At 46.3% G+C, this 20,972-nt stretch overlaps 1 protein-coding gene across 1 annotated transcript in view; it reads left to right on the forward strand.

The window, feature by feature from the left end:
- LOC143284768 (metabotropic glutamate receptor 3-like) overlaps nt 1-20,972 on the forward strand; it is a 269,000-nt gene that overhangs the window by 233,846 nt on the left and 14,182 nt on the right. Inside the window, exon 8 of the mRNA XM_076591738.1 lies at nt 16,152-16,344. Coding sequence (XP_076447853.1) covers nt 16,152-16,344 — 193 coding nt within the window. The remainder of the gene's footprint in view (nt 1-16,151; nt 16,345-20,972) is intronic.

The raw sequence follows: 20,972 nt of genomic DNA on the forward strand, positions 1-20,972 counted from the left end.
CTAGAGCGAGTTTATAAGCCTTACAATCAATGCTTTGCAGCTTCTTTAACAAATGCAGTGAAGCATAGAATAGATTCATTTGCAGCTGTGATGACTGCATTTGTAAATATCGAATATAAACTGTTGACGTCTGTATTGTTTATGTTGTTAATTTGAAACGATGAAAGCAAACTTCTGAATTTATCCCAGTTCGCAAGTCTGTAATTATATTTTGGAATCTTATCCTCGGTTGGATCTTTGTCTTTGTGTGTGTGTGTGTGTGTGTGTGTGTGTGTGTGTGTGTGTGTGTGAAGTGATTACATTGAAAAACAATACAACCACACAACAGAATACAAAAGACCTATACTGCAAATACGACATTTTCCTTTTTTTTGGGGGGGCGGGGGGGGGGGTTGGTTTTTTTTGTTTGTTTGTTTTTGTTTTGTGTGTGTGTGTGGGGGGGGGGGGGTTGTTTGTTTGTTTTTTGGCCATTTTTGTGTTTGGAACTGAACGAACACAACCGTTTCAGTACAGAAGGTTCGCCGTAAGATATTTAAATTCCCGAGTATTCCAAGAAGGCTGCCTCCACTATATCTCTGCTCAAGTTATCTTCAACTTTCACCATCTGGCTGGCTGGCTGGCTAGCTGATTCTCTCTCTCTCTCTCTCTCTCTCTCTCTCTCTCTCTCTCTCTCCCCATCGCTTCCAACATTCTCTCTTCGAATTTCTTGTTTATTCCTTGTCGATTTTCATTCTCATTTTTAACCGGATGTTAAATTATCATTCACCCTTTCTCCACGAACGTGTGACAGGTGCATATGGAGAAGTTCTCTTTTATCCAGCGGCATGAAACCACAGCGTTTTCATCGCTATTTACCACCCATCAACGCTCTTTCAAATAAGAAGGTCGGCAATTTTTAGATAAACTGGTGTATGAAAATGTCAGGATATATGATGCCAGTCTAATCTTACATGCGTCTGCACAAATATATTTATGAGCACAAAAAGGGACATGCATTTTATTCTGGGCCACATTGTCCTCTTCGTACTGCTAATTTTGAAGGCGGTTCTAAAGAAATACCTGCACATTCCAATTAATTTATGAGCATAAAAAGGGACAGACATATTTTATTCTGAGCTACATTTATCTCCGTACTAAAAGTCATTTTAATGCCTAGGTCACAGCGGTTATAATTATAAACACAACAAAGCCTTTCAGCGTACTTTCTTCGGTCGTTAAGAGCATTCAGTTTACATGATAATGAACGTACGGCATAAACGGCATACAACCTTTCTGTGGCAGATTGTAGCCTGGAGAGTGGAAATGTTATGACATCTAGTAACGATGGCTTGTAAAGTTCAAACGGATATATCATATATCGCTATATTTTCGATTATTCGCCCACTCGTAACTTACTGACACCCGTTTTTATTATGCCATGTACATAATAATGTCTTTTTTTCCGTCAAACAAAAGTGGAAAAATAAAAAACAATGTACCTCTTCTCTCTCTCTCTCTCTCTCTCTCTCTCTCTCTCTCTCTCTCTCTCTCTCCTCTGTGTGTGTGTGTGTGTGTGTGTGTGTGTGTGTGTGTGTGTGCAATAGACAATGAACAGACTCGAACTGTAAAACTGCACATAGCAAAAAAAAAAAAAAAAGTATGCAGAGATTGCATAATGTACGTTCTTAGTGTGATGTAAAATATTCCCTGGTTTGAAATTTGTTTCGCATACTGTCAGACATGACAAAGATACAGATTATTTAGACACAGCAGCGTTTCGGACGAAGGCAGTGTATACAACGAATACATTGATAAGAAAGTACTTGAAGATGGAGGGAATGGGGGACACTGCAGGCAAACGCACAACTACACACACACACACACACACACACACACACAGAGAGAGAGAGAGAGAGAGAGAGAGAGAGAGAGCAAAACAGACAGACACAGCGACATGAGAGGAAATTATTCTCCATGCGCATCGAAAGATCCCAGCCCAACAGACGTAAGGAAAGGATCGATTTTCAAAGCCTGAAACACAGTGACTGTTGCATCACGTGGGTACACATCGATCGGGAGACGTCCTGGTAACGAGGCTTCCACATCAAAAGAAAAACAAAAAGCCTTGTTTACACACACAGCTTGTTTGAACACACTGGAGATTTCTTTTTATTCCATCTTGACTTTGAATGTGCATGAGCGTGTCCCTTGCGGTTGGTGAGGTGTGTGTGTGTGTGTGTGTGTGTGCGCGCGCGCGCGCGTGCTAATGTATAGTATAAAATACATCGTATTTGCCATGAGACCATACGGTTTATGAGGCACAAGCCACGCACACAAATAGATAACAATAAATTACCTCTCCCCCCCTCTCTCTCTCTCTGAGTGTGCGGGATGTGTGTGTGTGTGTGTGTGCGCGCGCACGCGCGCGCGCGCGTGTGTGTATGTATGTGTGTGTGTGTGTGTGTGTGACAATTGCGGCCACTGTTAGTGTACAGGATTCATTTTGTCCGTTTTTGCATCCAATTTTAATCTGATCGTCCAGACAAGGACAAAATCTTCTTAACCGTTTTAGGATGGGATGGTGTGCTTAGTTTGGAGAAGTAGGGGGGCGGGGGGAATCGGATAATGGAATAATGCGTGCACACTAAGAAAAAGTCCACTGCGTGATGAAGTATTCAGTGTTAACAATGATTGATGGCACTTGTACAGTTCTGTATTTCCTTAATCTGTAATTCTTGATGGGGGCCGGGGGGAAGAGGACACCTCAGTCTCTGAACTCCAGATGGAGTCAGTGATGAATGGGCCCGGGGTGGGGGGGGAGGGGGCGGAAGAGGACACCTCAGTCTCTGAACTCCAGATGGAGTCAGTGATGAATGGGCCCGGGGTGGGGGGGGGGCGGAAGTGGACACCTCAGCCTCTGAACTCCAGATGGAGTCAGTGATGAATGGCCCGGGGTGGGGTGGGGGGAGGGGGCGGAAGTGGACACCTCAGTCTCTGAACTCCAGATGGAGTCAGTGATGAATGGCCCGGGGTGGGGTGGGGGGAGGGGGCGGAAGTGGACACCTCCCTGAAGAAAGAAGTTGTGAGATAAACAGGAAGGTACATCGTACGTCCCACGCGCGCCCTCATCCCCACCCCCACACCCCATACTCTGCCTCCCACTTTCTTCCCCCGGCAGTGGGCTGATCTGTGCAGTGGAAGGGGAAAGGATGGCAGATGTGTGTGCTTCATGCAGCATGCGCGGTTCCTTGTACGGTCGTTTTGCTTCGCGTCATCCTGTGTAGCCACGCGTCCGTCCGGTATGAAGCTAGTCGCGATGACAGTGATCAGTTTTTTTTGTCTTCCCCAAAGTCCCTGTGTACCCCAGTGCCCATATGTCTCTTGAATGTCCCTGTAACCCCAATGCCCTTGGGACCGCCCCCCCCCCCCCCCTCCCAACCCCCATCCCCTCGACACCCTCCAATTACAATACTTCCAAGAACTATTCAATCTTTCTAATGGGAGAGGGGTGGGATTAAGAATTAAAACCTCGAATGTAATCCAGATACAGGTGGAATGGTGGGGAGTAACGACGAGGAATAAGCTCAAGACTGAAAATATCGAAATATACAACTCGAGGAGACTGTCTTTGTAAACTTCGGAAAATGTTTAAAACATACTGTGTTTTGCATGCTGTTCAGTTTGAAGAGATTGCTTTTGTAAACTTCGGAAATTGTTTAAAGAACATCCGGTGCTTTGCATGTTGTCCCAGTTTTGCTTTGAATGCGAGCATGACGTCGACAGATTGTGTTTGTAGAACACCTGTCAGTTCGTGGCAGTGTTATGGTCTCCTTTATTATGAGCATGGCAAGATGTTTCAAGTAGTTTTTTGTATTTTTGATCGATCAGCTAATAAAACCACGGAGATCAACGATCAGAGATCATGCATCCAGGACATTGAAAATGCCATGGAACAGTTTGAAACCTGTGATTTATCCGATACAGACGTACAGGCATCACTAGGTACGAAGATAAAACCAGTTTGACTGGCTGCTGAAGTTGCAAAAAAATAGACTTGCCTTAAAACAGTCGAGACAAAACTATCGACCGGCAATACTCCGCAATGTTTAATGACAATACCGTAGACATAGAAGAGAGAAAACTATCGATCAATAAAGCGCAGTCTCATAATGTGCTTACACACACACACGCACACACACACAACCACGCGCGCGCGCACACTCACACACACACACACACACACACACACACACACATATATATATATATATATATATATATATATATATATATATATGTATAACACACACACACACACACACACACACACACACACACACACACACACAGATGGAGCTGGGGATGGACGTAGAAAAAAAACGGATAATGCAGAAGGCCATATTATACCATGCTGTGAACGTGTTGTATGGGTTTCTACTTTGGGTCAAAGAGAACGATTAATCCAACCTTTCTGTGAGAACCCTTGTTTAATGGCCTCAGTTCCAGATGATGAGAACCGATGACTGCACACTTCAGCAGAGGAACATGTGACAGCTGAAGTCCAGGTGGGCGCTACAGCTGAGTGGTTTAAAGCGTTGGACTTTGATTCTGAGAGTCCTGGATTCTGAGATTCCTGGATTCGAATCCCAGTCAGGGCGTGTGGTGGGTTAATGTGAAGATTTTCCCCTACATCCCATGTCAACAGGTGTGCAATTCCTGCCAGTGCCTGAACCACCTTCGTGTGCTTTCACATGCAGAAGATCAAATGCAGAAGATCAATTACGTACATGTAATTTGTGTCAGTGTTCGTTGGTTTTTGTGAACATTAACTTAACAAGAAAACGGAGTATGGGAGCCTACAATGCGGGAATTAAATGGTCGTTTACGTAACATACCTTCTCTACATACGGGAGAACGTAGGAGTTGCAGCTCAGGAACGCAGAAGAAAGAAGAAAACCTGCTTAAACTAGCCAGTAAGCGATGTGACGTAATGTACTGAGCTGCTAGTAAGCGAATAGAAAATGGTAAAGAAAATACACTTGAAAAAAAAAAAAAACATTCGGCGCTACACAAACCTTCATAAACATTGTGAAACAGACAGTGCTATCTTCGATCCGACTGTTAGTGATAAGATAAAGCCTGGAAAGTAAGGGACAAAAATTTAATCGATAATCCAATAGTCAACAATGAAATGGAAAAAAACAACATCTTGTATACCAACTAAAAGAAATGTACAAGTACGGTTATACTAATACAACCAATTATTTCCCCGGCATCGACAAAGAAACAAATTAAACTTTCAGATGAAAGTTTATTTCCTAGACAGACAGACAGACAGACAGAGACAGAGAAGAGAAAATGACCATCATTGCAAACAAGCCCAGGTTACAGATGGCATTCCAGGCAGGACAAAACACTGTGCAGCGTGCAAGGATTAGCAAACCGAGTTCTAAGGACAAGCAGGGGAGGAAATGGACTTTATCCACCATTGCTCTCCCTTGGGGTAAGGGGGTTTAACCAGAGGTGAGCAGTCGCAAGGCTTACAGTGACCGTTCTCTGGGTAGACATTTTCCATTGTTATCTTCATTTAGTTTCGGTGTTTGCTGTTTGCTTACAGAAACCACTATGATTTTGTCTGATCTTGACCCGAACACAATTCAGGTGTTAAGATTGTGACATGTTAAAGTAGAGTTCCAGATCTGTTCTGTACTGTCTTTCTTCCTGTAAGTTCTTCATGATTAAACCATCTCTCTCTCTCTCTCTGTCTTTCTGTCTGTCTCTGTCCTCTCTCTCTCTCTCTCTCTCTCTCTCTCTCTCTCTCGTAGGAGTCTCACAGCACAATACCATAGGAAGGTAGTTTTTGTATCACAGAGAGAGAGAGAGAGAGAGAGAGAGAGAACGGAAGACGGGTGTTCAGAAGCTAAGTCTGTTGCTGAACAATTAATCGGTCTTGCGTCTATTAAAATGTGACCACAAGAACGGAAACAACATTGCATCTTATTCCACTCCAACTGCCGGACCCGATGAAGGTGACCAGAGAAAGACTTGACCCCTGGGGGGTAGAACAAGGTGACACACAGTTCTGTCACTCTTAGAATTTCTTTCACTGTTTTGGACATGTTAAATCATCCTAGATTTCCTGGATTTCTGCTGTCACGTGTCGACGTCAGCTATACTCACAAATCTCCACACGCATACATCAGATTAAATTTGGGGTGAAATTAGACAGCAAAAAGGTGGGCCCAAATCGTATACGTGAGTGATTTAGAACTTTTGCACGGCATCTTTTGATGATCGCTATGCGTGTGTGAAGAAGATGGAGGAGAGAGTAAAGACATAAGAAACAATATTTTGTGAATCGTGCACCCTACGAACTAATGAGCAAGAAAGTAGAAGAGGAAAAAAGAACAACAAATCGAAATAAGTTAACGGATCAGAAACTCGAAGAACAAGTTTGCTTCCGCCATTCTCCTTCTCATCGCATCATGAACACCCTGTGGTTGCTTACCGGCTGATGGATGAGATTGCGGACGGAAGTAAAATCGGCTCCGAATAAAGGATAGGCCACGGAAAATGAGGCAAGCAGGGGAGGGAATCTGTTACATCCCTCGCGCTGCTGTCCCTTGTGGCTGAATGTGGATGGGGGGGGGTGTAGGGGAAGCAGGACAGGTCAGCACGGCAGAGAAATGAGGTGGGCTGACAATTTTCTGCGGCCAGCGTGGCCGGTGATCCCTGCGGCCATTTTGCATCCGTCTTCATCCGTACCCGTCGGTGGTGTGAGATGTGATCTGTGCTGGTGGGATCACCGGTGCTATCCCTGGCCACCTCACACACACTCGTCCGGGAATCAGGGATACACGTTCTTTTTCCACAAAGCGATGACCCCCATTTTCAGATGTAACAGCAGCAGAAACATTCCTTGATTGAACTGGCGTCGATGATGTATTATTTCCTCGAGTGATGGGCTTAGCATTGATACTCGTTTTGTTTCCACAGCAAAATACCATTTCCCATGGTTGAACTAGCTTAGATGATGATGTATGTTACGTCTGCGTGATAGATTTATTTCGTCATATTTTATTTTACGATGTTATGTTTCTTCGTTTTGGATTATCGCACTTCAAGATACTAGCTTTTTGTGCGACGTTTCCTTCATTGATTATGCTGAGCAACCAAAGTTAGCCTGCAGTCTCAACAATTCCATGAAGTTTATCAAAATACTTCCACAGACATGGTTAATTTATTTGTTAAAAATATGGCAAACTGTCTATGTTAACTGTTCCTGGTTCCACGTTTTCCAAGGTGCATCTGTGCTCCATGAGAGTGTCTCCCTGCACAACGTTGCCAACTTCAGAACAATCCATGGTCACCATCTTTGTTCACGACAGTTTGGCAGCTGACTCGCTTGGGTGAGACCTGGCAGCAAACATGGGCCATAATTATGTTCCCAGAACAACGTCATGTTTTGCTCCATCTGGAGTGCTGTGTGTGTGTGTGTGTGTGTGTGTGTGTGTGTGTGTGTGTGTGTGTGTGTTTATTTCTTTTATAGATAGCATGGAACTCATTTATTTTGCAGGCCCCCCAAACTCCTATCTAGATCGGGATTTCACAATCAGTAATAAATACATTATTTTTTGTTTATTTTAGCCGTGTTTATTGTCATGCTGGAGGAAAAGACAGGTCGCTGTCTGTCCGCGCTTCGTTGCAATGACCAGTATGTATATGGCTGAATAACATGAATTTGTAGGTCAGGAATGAGAACTGAACTGACCATGTTTATTACCCAAGTTCGTTATTTGTGTATTTCATTATAGACCAGCTTGTGTTATTCACTTGAAATGAACATAGTGGCGAGTACAGCCTTTGCCGAACTGTCCTGAATTTGACAGCAGTCTATCAAAATTACCAGATACCAAGTTCGAACCTGTAGTCTGTTCAAACCATTAGTGTTTTGTGATGTTGCACTGTTGATAACACAATGACAGGCAAGAGATAAACAGCCGCGAATAAAAAAAATAATGTTTGCATTCTTCTCCAGGACACGGAAATGAAAGCAATAATAATCATTTGAAGAGGAGTTCAAAGACCATAACTGATGATTCATTGCCTGCTGTTTTTAGGGTACTATGTTAAAAAATCAGTGCATGACTTTCCCACTCTTTCCTTTAGAAACACATTATCAGTCGCCGTCATTAAGGTTGATGGGCACTGTGTAGATGTGCGGTATGGTTTGAAAATGTGAAATGTTTTCACAAGGAAATGTAACATCTGCCATTTTCGTTAAAAAAAAAAGTATTAAATTGAACAAGACGTGAAATACTCAGTGGCTGTGGATTGGAAAACAGCCCTTGAAAGTGCAATGCTACGAAAGGTTATGTTCGAAGCAGGGTTCAGAAAAGTGTGTGTGTTTTTTGCGTGTGTGTATGTGTGCGTTGTGTTGTGTGGATGATAATGATAATGATCATCATGATATGGTTAATCATCATGATCATAATGATGTCAGTGATGATTATGATCATGATATCAATGTCCAGGATGACGATCATGTTGATGTCGATGATGATGTCGAAGATGATGAAGAAGATGATGATGATGTCGATTATGTCGATGTCGGCGATGAAGCAAGGGGAGTGTTATGACTACGTTACGGGCAGTGCTTGTCTGTGTGCCAAGCCCCCGCTCCAGTTTCCATGGCTCCAGAAAAGAAACGATCTGACGGATGATGATGAAAGATGTCGATAGTAACCATGGTGGTATCTCCTTCCCTTCCAGAGCTTTCCCTTCTCAAGCACGGACACCCTCCCACCTTCCCACCGCCTCTCAGCTGCTCTCTCACTGTATTATGACCCTACCGCAGCACACTGGAACACTGACGATCACGTCAGCAGGCAAGGCAATTCGATCTCCGAGGCGCTTTCCATCCCCCGAAATTGCTCACTGAAGTGTCTAACAAGGAGCGGGGAGACAAGGGGCGAGAAGATTAGACGCCCAGGTCCCTGGGTCTTGTAACTGTCCCAGCCGCATGCTTGACGGCTCTCGGCCCATTGATCTGTTTTTGTCCCGGGCTGGCCGGGTCGGGAGGTGGGTCTGGGAGAGCCGGGGCCACCAGGGAGCGGGCTGAGGGGGGCGCGGGGGGGTGGTTAGGGGGGGGGTCCGCATTGTGAAAGGCGTCCGGGGGTGGGGGAAGGGAGCAATGGCATGTTGATATGTTGATGACCAGCAGCAGGTTGGGGGAGGAGGGAGGGGGTGAGAGTTCGGGGCATAAAGGGCGGATGAGATTCCTGAGTTTAAAAGGCGGATGGAAGTTGAGAGGTTGAGCGAATGAGTATTTCGTCTGCTGAATACACTCTTCCCTCCCCCTCCCCCACTCCATATGCGCGCACCGAACACGAGACTGAATAACCTTTGTCACTAACATTTCTGGATTCCCGCATTCCCAGTTTTTGAGGTCCAGTCCCTTGTCTCAAACAATTCCTGAATTCATTCGTTTTAAATGGATAGATACCAAAAATCATGTACGCAAATCAATATTATATACGTTCTAACTAATATGATTTTCGTGTGCCTGTGCTTATTTGGTTTCGATTGTGATACCAGAAATGAGGATGGCCTAGAGTGCAGATGAGATAGTGTAGAGGCGGTGGTGGTAGATTTTCTTTGTGGAAGAGAAATTATCACGTTTGCCCATGCTTCAGAAAACAATATCCGTGCTATAAAGCCCATTCTTAATAACAGAAGAATCGTGTTTTTTTTCTTCATCTGTTCGTGTCAAGGTAGTTCAGAGATGGACTAAATGAGGATTTATGGTCCGAATGAGTACATGTACGAAGGTGGCAGAATGGTTAAGACGCTTATCTGCCAGTACAGTGTCCGTGAGGACCTGGGTTCGAATCCCCGCCTTGACTGGAAAATCAAAATGAGCAAGAAGTCCTTCGTATTAGACGATAAACCGAGGTGCCGTTAGCAGCATGCACTTGGCGCACTGACAGAGAACCCATGGGAACGTGGTTGTTATACTCTGGCAAAATTATGTGGAAAAAATCCACTTTGATTGTACCAAATATATATGCAAGCACTCATTGCCTGAACGAGAGTGTTAGGTTTTGCTGTTCGTCAGGCATCTGAGAAACAAACTGATGAGTATTGGGGGAACCAGTCTGACCTTGCAGGAAGCTGTCTAAAAATGCTTCGTTTAGTGAAACAGGGTTCATTCCTCTGTCTTATCCTTGACAGAGAAGCGGTGGCCCACAAGCAATGCACCCGACTAGGAAGCAAGTGTTCACGGGTTCGAGTTCCACATACGGACCGTGAGTTTTTATTCCTCCCACGGCTAGACCTTGAGTGTTTGTGTCAGTTCTAGTTTCTACGGATGAGACGAGGTCCCGTGTGAGGCATGCACTAAGCGCACGTAGAAGAAACCACGACAACAGAAGGGTTGTCCCAGGCAAAATGCTACAGACAAATACATTTTTGACTCACTTGTGTAATCAAAGTGAGTCTGTGTTTTAACCCGGTGTTCGGTTGTCTCTGTGTGTGTGTGTGTGTGTGTGCGTGTGTGTGTGTGGTAAACTTTAACATTGCCATTTTCTCTGCAAATACTTTGTCATTTGACACCAAATTTGGCATAAAAATAGGAAAAATTCAGTTCTTTTCAGTCATCTGGTTTAAAATAATATTACACTTCTGGGATGGGCACAAAAAAAATTAAAAAAGAAGCCAAATTATATGCAAACTGAATTTACTGTTCTATATTTTTTTCTCTCTAAACTTGGCACTTTGATCTGCTATTCTGACACAACAAGAGCAGTCATTTTTTATCATTTTTTGTTCAAACAGGAACTTCTTTTGCTAAGCATGGAAGTTATTTATTTTGCATGTCTTTGGTGCAGATAGTAAAAAAAGGGAAATTAATCTGTAATTAATGCTAGGGGGCTTAATTTGCTTTAAACTGATCTTTCTCATCTTAAACATTACTTTTTGAAATTATACTCAATACATAAAAAGCTTGTGTGTTTTAGTCTCATTGTACAGGGCTTTCACTGTGTTCATTCGCCAAGTGATCTTTTTCGGAAAATACTAAAATCAATACGACGAGTGGACTTTACAGATCTATTGGCTGAGCCCTGAAGGCCATGGGCAAAAATCAGTTGCGTACACATATTTATACATATTCAAAGCGCGTGCTCATATTCTTCGCGAACGCGAACGACGCCATTTTGTTTCAAGTTGTTGACCTGCCCGTTCAATCTTACATTCAATCGACAATACATTATAACATGTGATGGAAAGTTGGAGAAGGAGACTGTTAAATATTTATTCAGAGAAAGATTTGTGAACGCCTTATCACTTACTGGATTATGCCCCAAACTGCCATAAAAATATCCACAGTGAAAAATAATAAACCATGAGAGTTAATACCATATTGAATTGATGAAACGTAAAAACTTCCAGTCTTGCCTTTTCTCAAAATGAAGTTCTTTTCACTTCATACAACGTTTAGAAGTACTTGTACTTGACTCTACATGTTATTAGTTTAACAAAATACTCAGTTTTCATATCAACTTTAAAACAATAAAACTAGAATGAACATAAAAGCCTGAGAAATTGAATCGACCGTGTCAACCGGGTGTAACTAAACTTGTACATCTATCTAGATCCAGAGAAAACGGCTAAATGTTGCAGTGTGATTGTGGCGATAGCCACGTCTCCTTTACCGCGGACTTAAAAAGAATTTTTAATTGCCCTTAAAGATTTTTTGAATGCCCGAGATTCACCAGAATAATATAATTTATGCGAATACCGCAATCGATTTATCGCCCTTTAAAAAAGCATGTTTAAATATTATAATTTTGAACGCCAGATAAGGAGCCACGATAGTGTAATGGGTAAGACAGTTTCTTCTAACCCGAATACGCGGGGTTCGAATCTGCCGTTAGGACTTTTTTTTTTCTCTTTTCTTTTTCTTTTAACCCGAAGCTTTATAATAACAAATACAGAACACATTTTAACGATTAGATTTTTTTAAAAGTGTATCACAAGTGAGTCTTGAAGGCCTTGCCTCTCTTGTTTATAATAAAATAAACACACACGCTGGCAGAGAGCAGATATCTATTTCGACAATACAACAGATACATTCGCTCTCTGGCGGCTCGCTCTCTCCTGGGATAGCAATCCGACTTTCACACAAAGATATCTGTTGTGACAAAAAGTAATACAATACAATCGCTTCCACGGAGTGTGTACGTCAACGCATACGGATAATATTTCAAGGGTGTGAAGTGGGAGACATTATTTGAGAGATAAATAACAGGCAAAACAAATCCTTTCAACTGATCCATTAGCAGTTGTTTTAAACAAAGCAGACCATTGGACAGGGAACAGAGCAGTCATCCACTGTATCCTTTTGAAATACGTTGGTATCGTTTCGTTTTAGTGTTATCGTTATAGAGTGGTGGGGGTGGTAGCGGTGAAAAGGGGTCAATGGCTAGCCTGGTCTGAGATCTCTCTTCTCTTGGCATTCCATAAAGGAATATGTAAGGACCAAGGGGCGCGGGGGAGGGGGGGGGGGCTACCAGCCTGAGCGAACTGCCCATAAAACATTACATCACGATTTAGACAAGACAGATTAAGGCCGAACTGGACGGTACCAGTGCTGCCGTCTTACGGTCATCTATTGGGTTGTCCTGGATTTCCCAGGGTCCTTACTAAGGAGTCACTGTGGCCGAGTTGTGCCATCTCAACATGTCTGATGTCTATACAGGTCAGCAGGAAATGAGGCTGTAAAATCATGAGCAGTAAATAAGGAGTGTCTTTCTTTCTACACGATGGCATTGGTAGATGATTCTTCACCCGGATAGTCGTGTATATATATATATATATACGCATACATACATACACATACATTTTGTGTGTGTATGAGAGAGAGAGAGAGAGAGAGAGAGAGAGAGAGAGAGAGAGAGAGAGAGAGCATGAAGTGTACCGTTGTGATCATTTAGTACAGTTGAATACTAAAACGTATTTGTTTGGTAATGTGTTAATCACGTGTGGATTCTAGTAGAGTGATCATCACCTCACTCTCTCCTCAGACTGACTAAAGCCTGGTATTTTCCCCAATGACCAGATTTAAACACTGCAGTCATTCTCACAGTACCCTGGGTAGGAATGGTCAGTGATGGATGAGACCGGCAACACGTTTGACCGACAATAGTGGGGTAAACAAAGGGAGGGAATCCGTTGGGTCGTGGCCGCGTCTTTCTGCTGTAGGTCTATCGGCATGGGCAGTACTGCAGGCAACAAGGGCGGCGAGTTCTTCTGATCCTTGTAGCGGCATTCCTCGTCATCTGTCGGCTAGTTCTGTCTGTGACATCTTTGGTTTGCTGAACGGGTTCTTTTGCGTTCAGGAGCTTTATCTCCCACGATCATTCCTATGAACGAGTGGGCTTTTACCTGCATGGCCTTTGTTACCCATGCTCCGTTTTCGGAGGGGGTGTATGATTGGTACATTCTTGTTTCAATGACCCACCGAACGCTCATATGGATCGCGTTACCTGCAATGTGAGCACACAAACGGGGTTCATAACCAAGCACCCCTAATCACCACTGAGTGCCGTGATTGGGATTCGAACCCAGGACCCTCAGGTTGAAAGTCAAACGCTTTAACCACTCGGTCGTTGCACCGGTCTACTGCAAAGTTATACTGTGCCCTGTGGTCACATGGCGAGCTGTGTCGGGGTCGGGAAGTCTGGATACGTATCACTTCTTCGTGACGCCGGTTGTGCTTCAGTGTCCTTGTTGGCAGAGTTATGGGATCGTTCATCATCAAAAGATTCAGCCAGCGTCTACGGATTCCCAATCGTGTCAGTAGGTTGACAGCATGAGTGTAGCGGAATATGTTTGTGAGATAGGGAATTCTGTATTAATTAAACATCTCATCTCTCGAGCAGAGATACCTGGGGAGCTCATTGCGGAAATGGAACCTTTAAACGGAACCTTTTTATTTTTGGATAATGATCTATTCAACCAATCGTGAGAGACTAATGAAGCTCCTTTTCTGACATCACTGGACAGATAATTCGACATTGTCTTTGAACGGTGAAATGGCCTTTCCCCGAACACAAGTTGATTAGTTTGTCTTGTTGGGTTTCACGATTCGTTTGGCAGTGCAGTGTTCTAATCCCTGATCACGAGTCCCCTGCCATCTGTAACGCCATCGCTCTGTCCTCTGAAGCGTTAAGTCATCGATCGTGTGGCCCCGTTCCTGTGTAGCCCCCCTCCCCGCCCCCCTCCCACCCTCCCCTCTCATCAGTGTCCTTTCATCAAGTGCTGATGACTGTGGCGGATCGCACCAATCGTGTTAGGAGCACACGCTGATCAGCCCACTGAGGCTTGGTGGGTGTGAGGGGGAGGGTGGTGGGTGTGAGGGGGGGTTGGGATCACAGGAGTCACAGGGACTCGGAGCCTGGACTGGACACCACAGAGGATGATGACACACAAAAGGCTGCTTCTTGACTGAGATGAAGGGGCAAAGACAGCCAGGAAATGAGCAACAACACAACTCCCCGTGGACAGTGGAATAAAATTGAACACAAGGTGAAAGTAAATAGAGACTATATTGTCGTTATCAGCAACTGTGTAGTGGTCACAAGGAACATTCGGGGATGAGGGTTCGAGGGTGGTAGTACATACAAAAGTATAGACATTGAAAATCACATCCCAATATTGTATATCACATATCGTCGGAATCCATGACATTGGACCAGTGTTGCTGGGTCACCTCTGGTGCTGTATTGCTCAGTCCCTACGGCCGTGACGATGTCTGTGTGTCTGTCTCTATGCGTCATGGGCAGCCCATTGAACGGCTGATGGCTGTCTGCTTACAGTTATGGGGGTGATTCTGCATTGTCTGGGTGACGTGCTGAAGCTGGGTTGCTTTCGGGATCTCGTTTCTTAGGGCTCCGAGAAGCACATCCCTTGAAAGCAACTCGGCTTCAGCGACATCTTTGTCAGATCACCTAGTGCAGTGAGAAATCACCTCCATACCCGTGAGCTGACAGCCTGCAAGCCCTTCATTGTGCTGCCCTTGACAGACAGACGGACACATGGAGACAGACACAGACAGACGGACACATGGAGACAGACACAGACAGACGGACACATGGAGACAGACACAGACAGACGGATACATGGAGACAGACACAGACAGACGGACACATGGAGACAGACACAGACGGATACAGACACCGACACGCCCGGAGTGACTATGCAGTACTGCACCAAAGGTGGACCTTGCAACACTGGTCCAGTGTCACGGCTTCTGTCTGGTCCAAGTTCAGTCTGGACCACTGTGACGGCCGCAAAAGACCCGGAGTCTACAGAGACGGTAGAACAACCTTAGCTGTGTGGTGCCACATGGTCGTACAGCAGATTCCTACGTGAGAAAAATAGAGGGTGGGGTGGGGGTTCCTGTGTCGGCTTACCTGCAAGGTTGGAGGCACAGGGGTATCACCTTCTGCCCTCTTCCTCCCGCCTTCCTTCCCTCTTCCTTCCCTCTTCCCCTTTATTTCTCTCTGCCAGAGATGTCTCCTTCGTTGTCTTTAACACGCGTACTTGATCTCACTGCATTTGCAGGTCGGCACATATGTTGACCTGGTAAATATTCTTTTTTAGTCTCCACCCTTAACCACTGGGCGCAGAGGGGGCTAGAACCCGGGACACTATCAATACCAGCGCTCCAACCATTCGGCTGTGGCATCTGTTGGTATGGTTAAGTTGGAGGATATATAGTTAGTTCGTTAGTTAGACAAGGAGTAAAAAATAAAAAAACTTCCTGCCTCTCTCCTTCCGTCCCTGTTCGTCCCGAGTGAGATCACTGACAGAGGATGGAGAGGCAGGGACGCGTGGTGCTTTGGTTTGTTTGGAACTCGTGTCCTTGGTCTTCTTCATGGTGTGGAGGAAGAGGATGTTTAATGTCGCCGTCACACGTACTGGGATTTGCGGTTTGAAAATGTGTTAACGTTTACATATAAATGTTATCAGTTCAGGAGTAGGAGAGAAGGGGGTGGGGGTGGTTGAATGATGAGATGGAGCAAACGTGGTAGATGGAGTACGGTGAACATGGTTGTGTTACGGACAGTTTGTATTGACAGTGGTCTTTCTCCGTGTGTTGTGTGCAGATCCAGATCACGACGCTGTGCGTGTCCATCTCGCTGAGCGCCACGGTGGCGCTGCTGTGCCTGTTCATGCCCAAGGTGTACATCATCATCTTCCAGCCACAGAAGAACGTGCGCAAGCTCACCATGAACTCTGCCTCCTACAAGATGGCGCCCTCCGGGTCGACAGGCACCACCAACAACTATGGCCACACAGGTGAACAGCTGTAGCCGCTGTGTCACAGGGAAACGTCTTGTCAAGTGTACCTGTGCGCTTCTTTCGTCATCCGTTGAAGTAGGAGGGACTGCATTGCTTTTATTAATGCCAGCACATTCCCCTTCGCATTTACAATGTCCGAAAATCAGTATCATCGTCCATGGATATAATAACCAAGAAATATCACCTTCAATATACTCAACACACTGATTCGCCTGTTCATTATTTTTGTTGATGTTGTTGCTACAATATATCATTATAGCAAAATTGTTAATGGAAATAAAGCATGGATTCGTTAAGTGGGTATGGGGGATGAAGGAAAGAATAAATTCCGACTGGAAACATTTGATAGAAAACTTGTTTGGCCAGCATGTGATTTAAAAAATCGTACCCTCATTGAAACGTGCGACGCGCGTCATGTCGTCGGAATCTACAGTAATATTTATTGATTTATCAAAATAAATCGTGCTTTGGGGTTCCCTCGTATATTTCCAGATCATGAAAAAAAAAAATTTTTGAATTAAAAAAAAGAACGCGGAGAAGACCCACGACAACAAGTTACGAACCAACGCGCTGTTCTCAATATATCTGGTTCACAGACGCTCCACGATTCAATGTCGGTCTGTCTCACATTCCTCCGCCAATTCCCGCTTTGTGTTTCTCCCCTACCTCTGACTCCGAGTGTGTGTGTGTGTGTGTGTGTGTGTGTGACAGAGGGAGAGAGGGAGAGAGAGAGTTTGTATGTGTGAGAGAGAGTGTGAGAGAGAGAGTGTGTGTTTGAGAGAGAGAGAGAGAGAGAGAGAGAGAGAGAATTTAGGGGGGGGGGTGAGAGAGAGAGTGTGTGTGAGAGAGAGAGTGTGTGTGAGGGAGAGAGAGAGTATGTATGTGTCTGTCTGTCTGTCTGTTTTCTGATATATTTTTCACATCAGAAGGAGAGGGAGAAATAGCCTGCGATCTGAGAAGACATTTAGCTAAAACCAGTCAGTCTGTCAGACTGATAATCCAAATTCGCCGGTTCGCGACCCATCGTCGGTGCGCTGTCATGCCGTCCATGACAGTTTCAAGCATGACTCTTCCGCATCCTCTCCGTCTCTCTTCGCTCCCCGCCCCTCCCTGAACCCCCGGGGGCCCCTCCCTGAACCCCCGCCCCTCCCAGAACCCCTGCCCCTCCCTGAACCCCGCCCCTCCCAGAACCCCTGCCCCTCCCTGAACCCCGCCCCTCCCTGAACCCCCGGGGGCCCCTCCCTGAATCCCCGCCCCTCCCAGAACCACTGAACCCCCGCCCCTCCCTGAACCCCGCCCCCCCTGAACCCCCGCCCCTCCCAGAACCCCGCCCCTCCCAGAACCCCTGAAACCCGTCCCTCCCTGAACCCCCGCCCCTCCTTGAACTACCGTCCCTCCCTGAACCCCCACCTCTCCCTGAACCCCGCCCCTCCCAGAACCCCTGAACCCCGTCCCTCCCTGAACCCCCGCCCCTCCTTGAACCCCCGCCCCCCTGAACCCCCGCCCCTCCCTGAACCCCCGTCCCTCCCTGAACCCCCCCCTCCCTGAACCCCCGCCCCTCCTTGAACTACCGTCCCTCCCTGAACCCCCGTCCCTCCCTGAACCCCCGCCTCTCCCTGAACCCCCGCCTCTCCCTGAACCCCCGCCCCTCCTTGAACTACCGTCCCTCCCTGAACCCCCACCTCTCCCTGAACCCCGCCCCTCCCAGAACCCCTGAACCCCGTCCCTCCCTGAACCCCCACCTCTCCCTGAACCCCCGCCTCTCCCTGAACCCCCGTCCCTCCCTGAACCCCTGAACCCCCACCCCTCTCTGAACCCACGGCCTACATAGAAAATGGTGCAGAACTTAACTGGTCTGTCACTGTCAACATAACCTTACTTGTAACAACTGTCGTCCGCATGGGTCTGTCACTATTACACGACTCCTTCAGATCTTTGAATTTCTACGGCAGCAGCAGATGATAGCAAAATGTGCGTCTCCGCAGGGTTTTCTTTGCAGTTCTCGTGTGGTTTGTTCACTTTTCTCACACTTGACATTGAGTTGGGCTTTAAAACTGGGCTCCCTTCACGCACATATGAATCGCGACGGAGGCATGATGCAGTATGATTGAAAATAATGTTGTACATGTGGAGCATAAACCCGACGTTCCAGATGGTAGGTGTCACCTGACACTAGAAGGTTTCAAAGACAAACTGAGCTACCACCCATTCAGTGACAAGCCCCTTCTCCCACAGCTTCACCCAATGGCCCACCCAAGGTTCGGGTTACCAGCACGAGGGTTTGTGACCCATCGATTGCCCCACCCCCATCCGCACCCCATTCCCTTCCCGTCCATAGTCTTCCCTTTCCTTCCCTGATGGAGGAGCCGGGCCTAATACCCCATCGCCCCAAGAAGCCTGCAAATAACAGGAATCGGCCATTTTACAAATTGAATTTCCACCTCTCTGGCCTTCGCATCTCCGTTCACAGAACGCGCGAGCTTTCAGTGAGGGAGGAGAAAGCCATGTTCTGACCAAACCAGCCCAAGCGTGTGCATTGTGTGAGTGACGCGAGGGAGAGGGGAGAATCTTATTCATCAAACGGTATCACTGACGAGCTGTGCGTGTCATCACATGCTTGTTTCAGCAGACGAACTGCATCTTTCTCAATAGATGAACTGCACCGGAGCTCCGTTGTTTCTGTGGTTCTGACATGTCTGGTTTGAGTGCAGTCATCCCTACTTCAAACGTGCCTGTGCTCCTATTTCTGATTCGTAGAAACCAAATATGTGCATGCCGAAAACTTGAGAATCGCAAAAATCGACCTCATGCAGCAAACCTACCTCGGTAGTGGAATCAACTCTGATCAGCATGGCTTACTTCGTGGGTGAAACCTCAGAATACTCTCCACCCCCTTCTTCCAGAACGTCTGATTTCGATCCAGAAATCAATCTTGAACTTTGGCAAGCTGTAGTGAATGGGAAGAGCATGCTTTCCATTTGGAAAGCAATCAGTGTCTACGTCGTTTCTTCCCTTCCACGGCTGGAGTTTGGACATTGTATCCCCCACCCGCCACAAGCTGTTGACATCAAAGACGTAAAGTCCGAGAATTTGTGGTCTGCACACTTCCTGCACAGTGCTGGCGATGAACACGATGCACACGTGTTGATGTTCATGCACAGCTTTCGCACCGCCCCATCCCTTCCAACCACCCATCGCCCCCTCCCCCCACCTCAAAAAAGCCCAGCGAAATTTTTTTAAAGCTTTCCCACGTTTTTCATTCGGGCAAAGTTGCATCACTTTTAAACGGCTGGCGGTGGCTGATACATCTCATCTGATTTCTATTTGTTTTTGTGTTTTTTTTAATTGAAAAGGGAGGGGGGACGGGGGTTCGGGGGGTGTCTTTTTTTTGTCCTGGAGAGATGTACGTGGCTTTTCAAGGGATATTACCGATTTCAGTGTGGATCGATCTGACCACGCCGTACATCCAGAGTTAACGGGCCATGTTCACATCGGGCATCCTGGCAAACGGGAAAAAGAAACTTGAACGCGATGCAGCGAAGTCCGGCCAAGCATCTTGTCTGACTTCGAAAAGGTCTTTTGTTTGCTTTTGAGGAAAGAAGCCAGAGACAATGAGGTTTTACGTCGGTACCCACCCACCTCAGGTTATAAACCAACATCCCTGGACGGTTGGAAGGTGGAGGTGGGGCTGTCTAACACTACACTGACACTACCACAGCACAAAAGGTCGGCAGCGATTATGCCTTTTCGGGGCTCCAGGGATTGGAACTGTACCAACTGCGATCGCGGCACGCGCTCCACTGAAACCTGAGGAATGTCAGTTACATTCGGCTTTAACGTGGACACCCATCCCAGGTGACATGGCTCTGACAGGGTAGCCATCCCAGGTGACATGGCTCTGACAGGGATACCCATCCCAGGTGACATGGCTCTGACAGGGATACCCATCCCCAGGTGACATGGCTCTCACAGGGATACCCATCCCCAGGTGACATGGCTCTGACGGGGATACCTACCTCTGACGGGGATACCTACCTCTGACGGGGATACCTACCTCAGGTGACGTGGCTCTGACGGGGATACCTACCTCAGGTGACATGGCTCTGACGGGGATACCTACCTCTGACGGGGATACCTACCTCAGGTGACGTGGCTCTCACGGGGATACCCACCTCTGACGGGGATACCTACCTCTCACGGGGATACCCACCTCAGGTGACGTAGCTCTGACGGGGTAGCCATCCCAGGACAGTGATAGAGACAGGGCTGATCTTACACCAGCGCTGACTGTACAACTCATCAAGATGGTTAGCGACAATGACAATGTTGGGTGATTGGAAGTCACATCATGTAATATCGGGCTCGGCGCGCTTCCATCTGAGCTGACCAGGTACCAAATCCCCCGTCTTCACTGTTTTTGACGACAACATGAATGTGAAAATTATTGCAGTAAACAAAATGTCTACAGTCACCGGAATGTGTAACGTCCCATCAAACAGAATTTCTCCTCCTCCACAAGGCACCGAAACGAAGGGTTGACAGAGCCACATTGCTGCTGCCATCATTTCGAATTCAGAATAACGCTGCTAGACACATTTGCAGAGCTTCTAAATTTGACCATGTTC

The sequence above is a fragment of the Babylonia areolata genome, chromosome 8, assembly GCF_041734735.1.
Source record: "Babylonia areolata isolate BAREFJ2019XMU chromosome 8, ASM4173473v1, whole genome shotgun sequence".
Classification (NCBI taxonomy): Eukaryota; Metazoa; Mollusca; class Gastropoda; order Neogastropoda; family Buccinidae; genus Babylonia; species Babylonia areolata.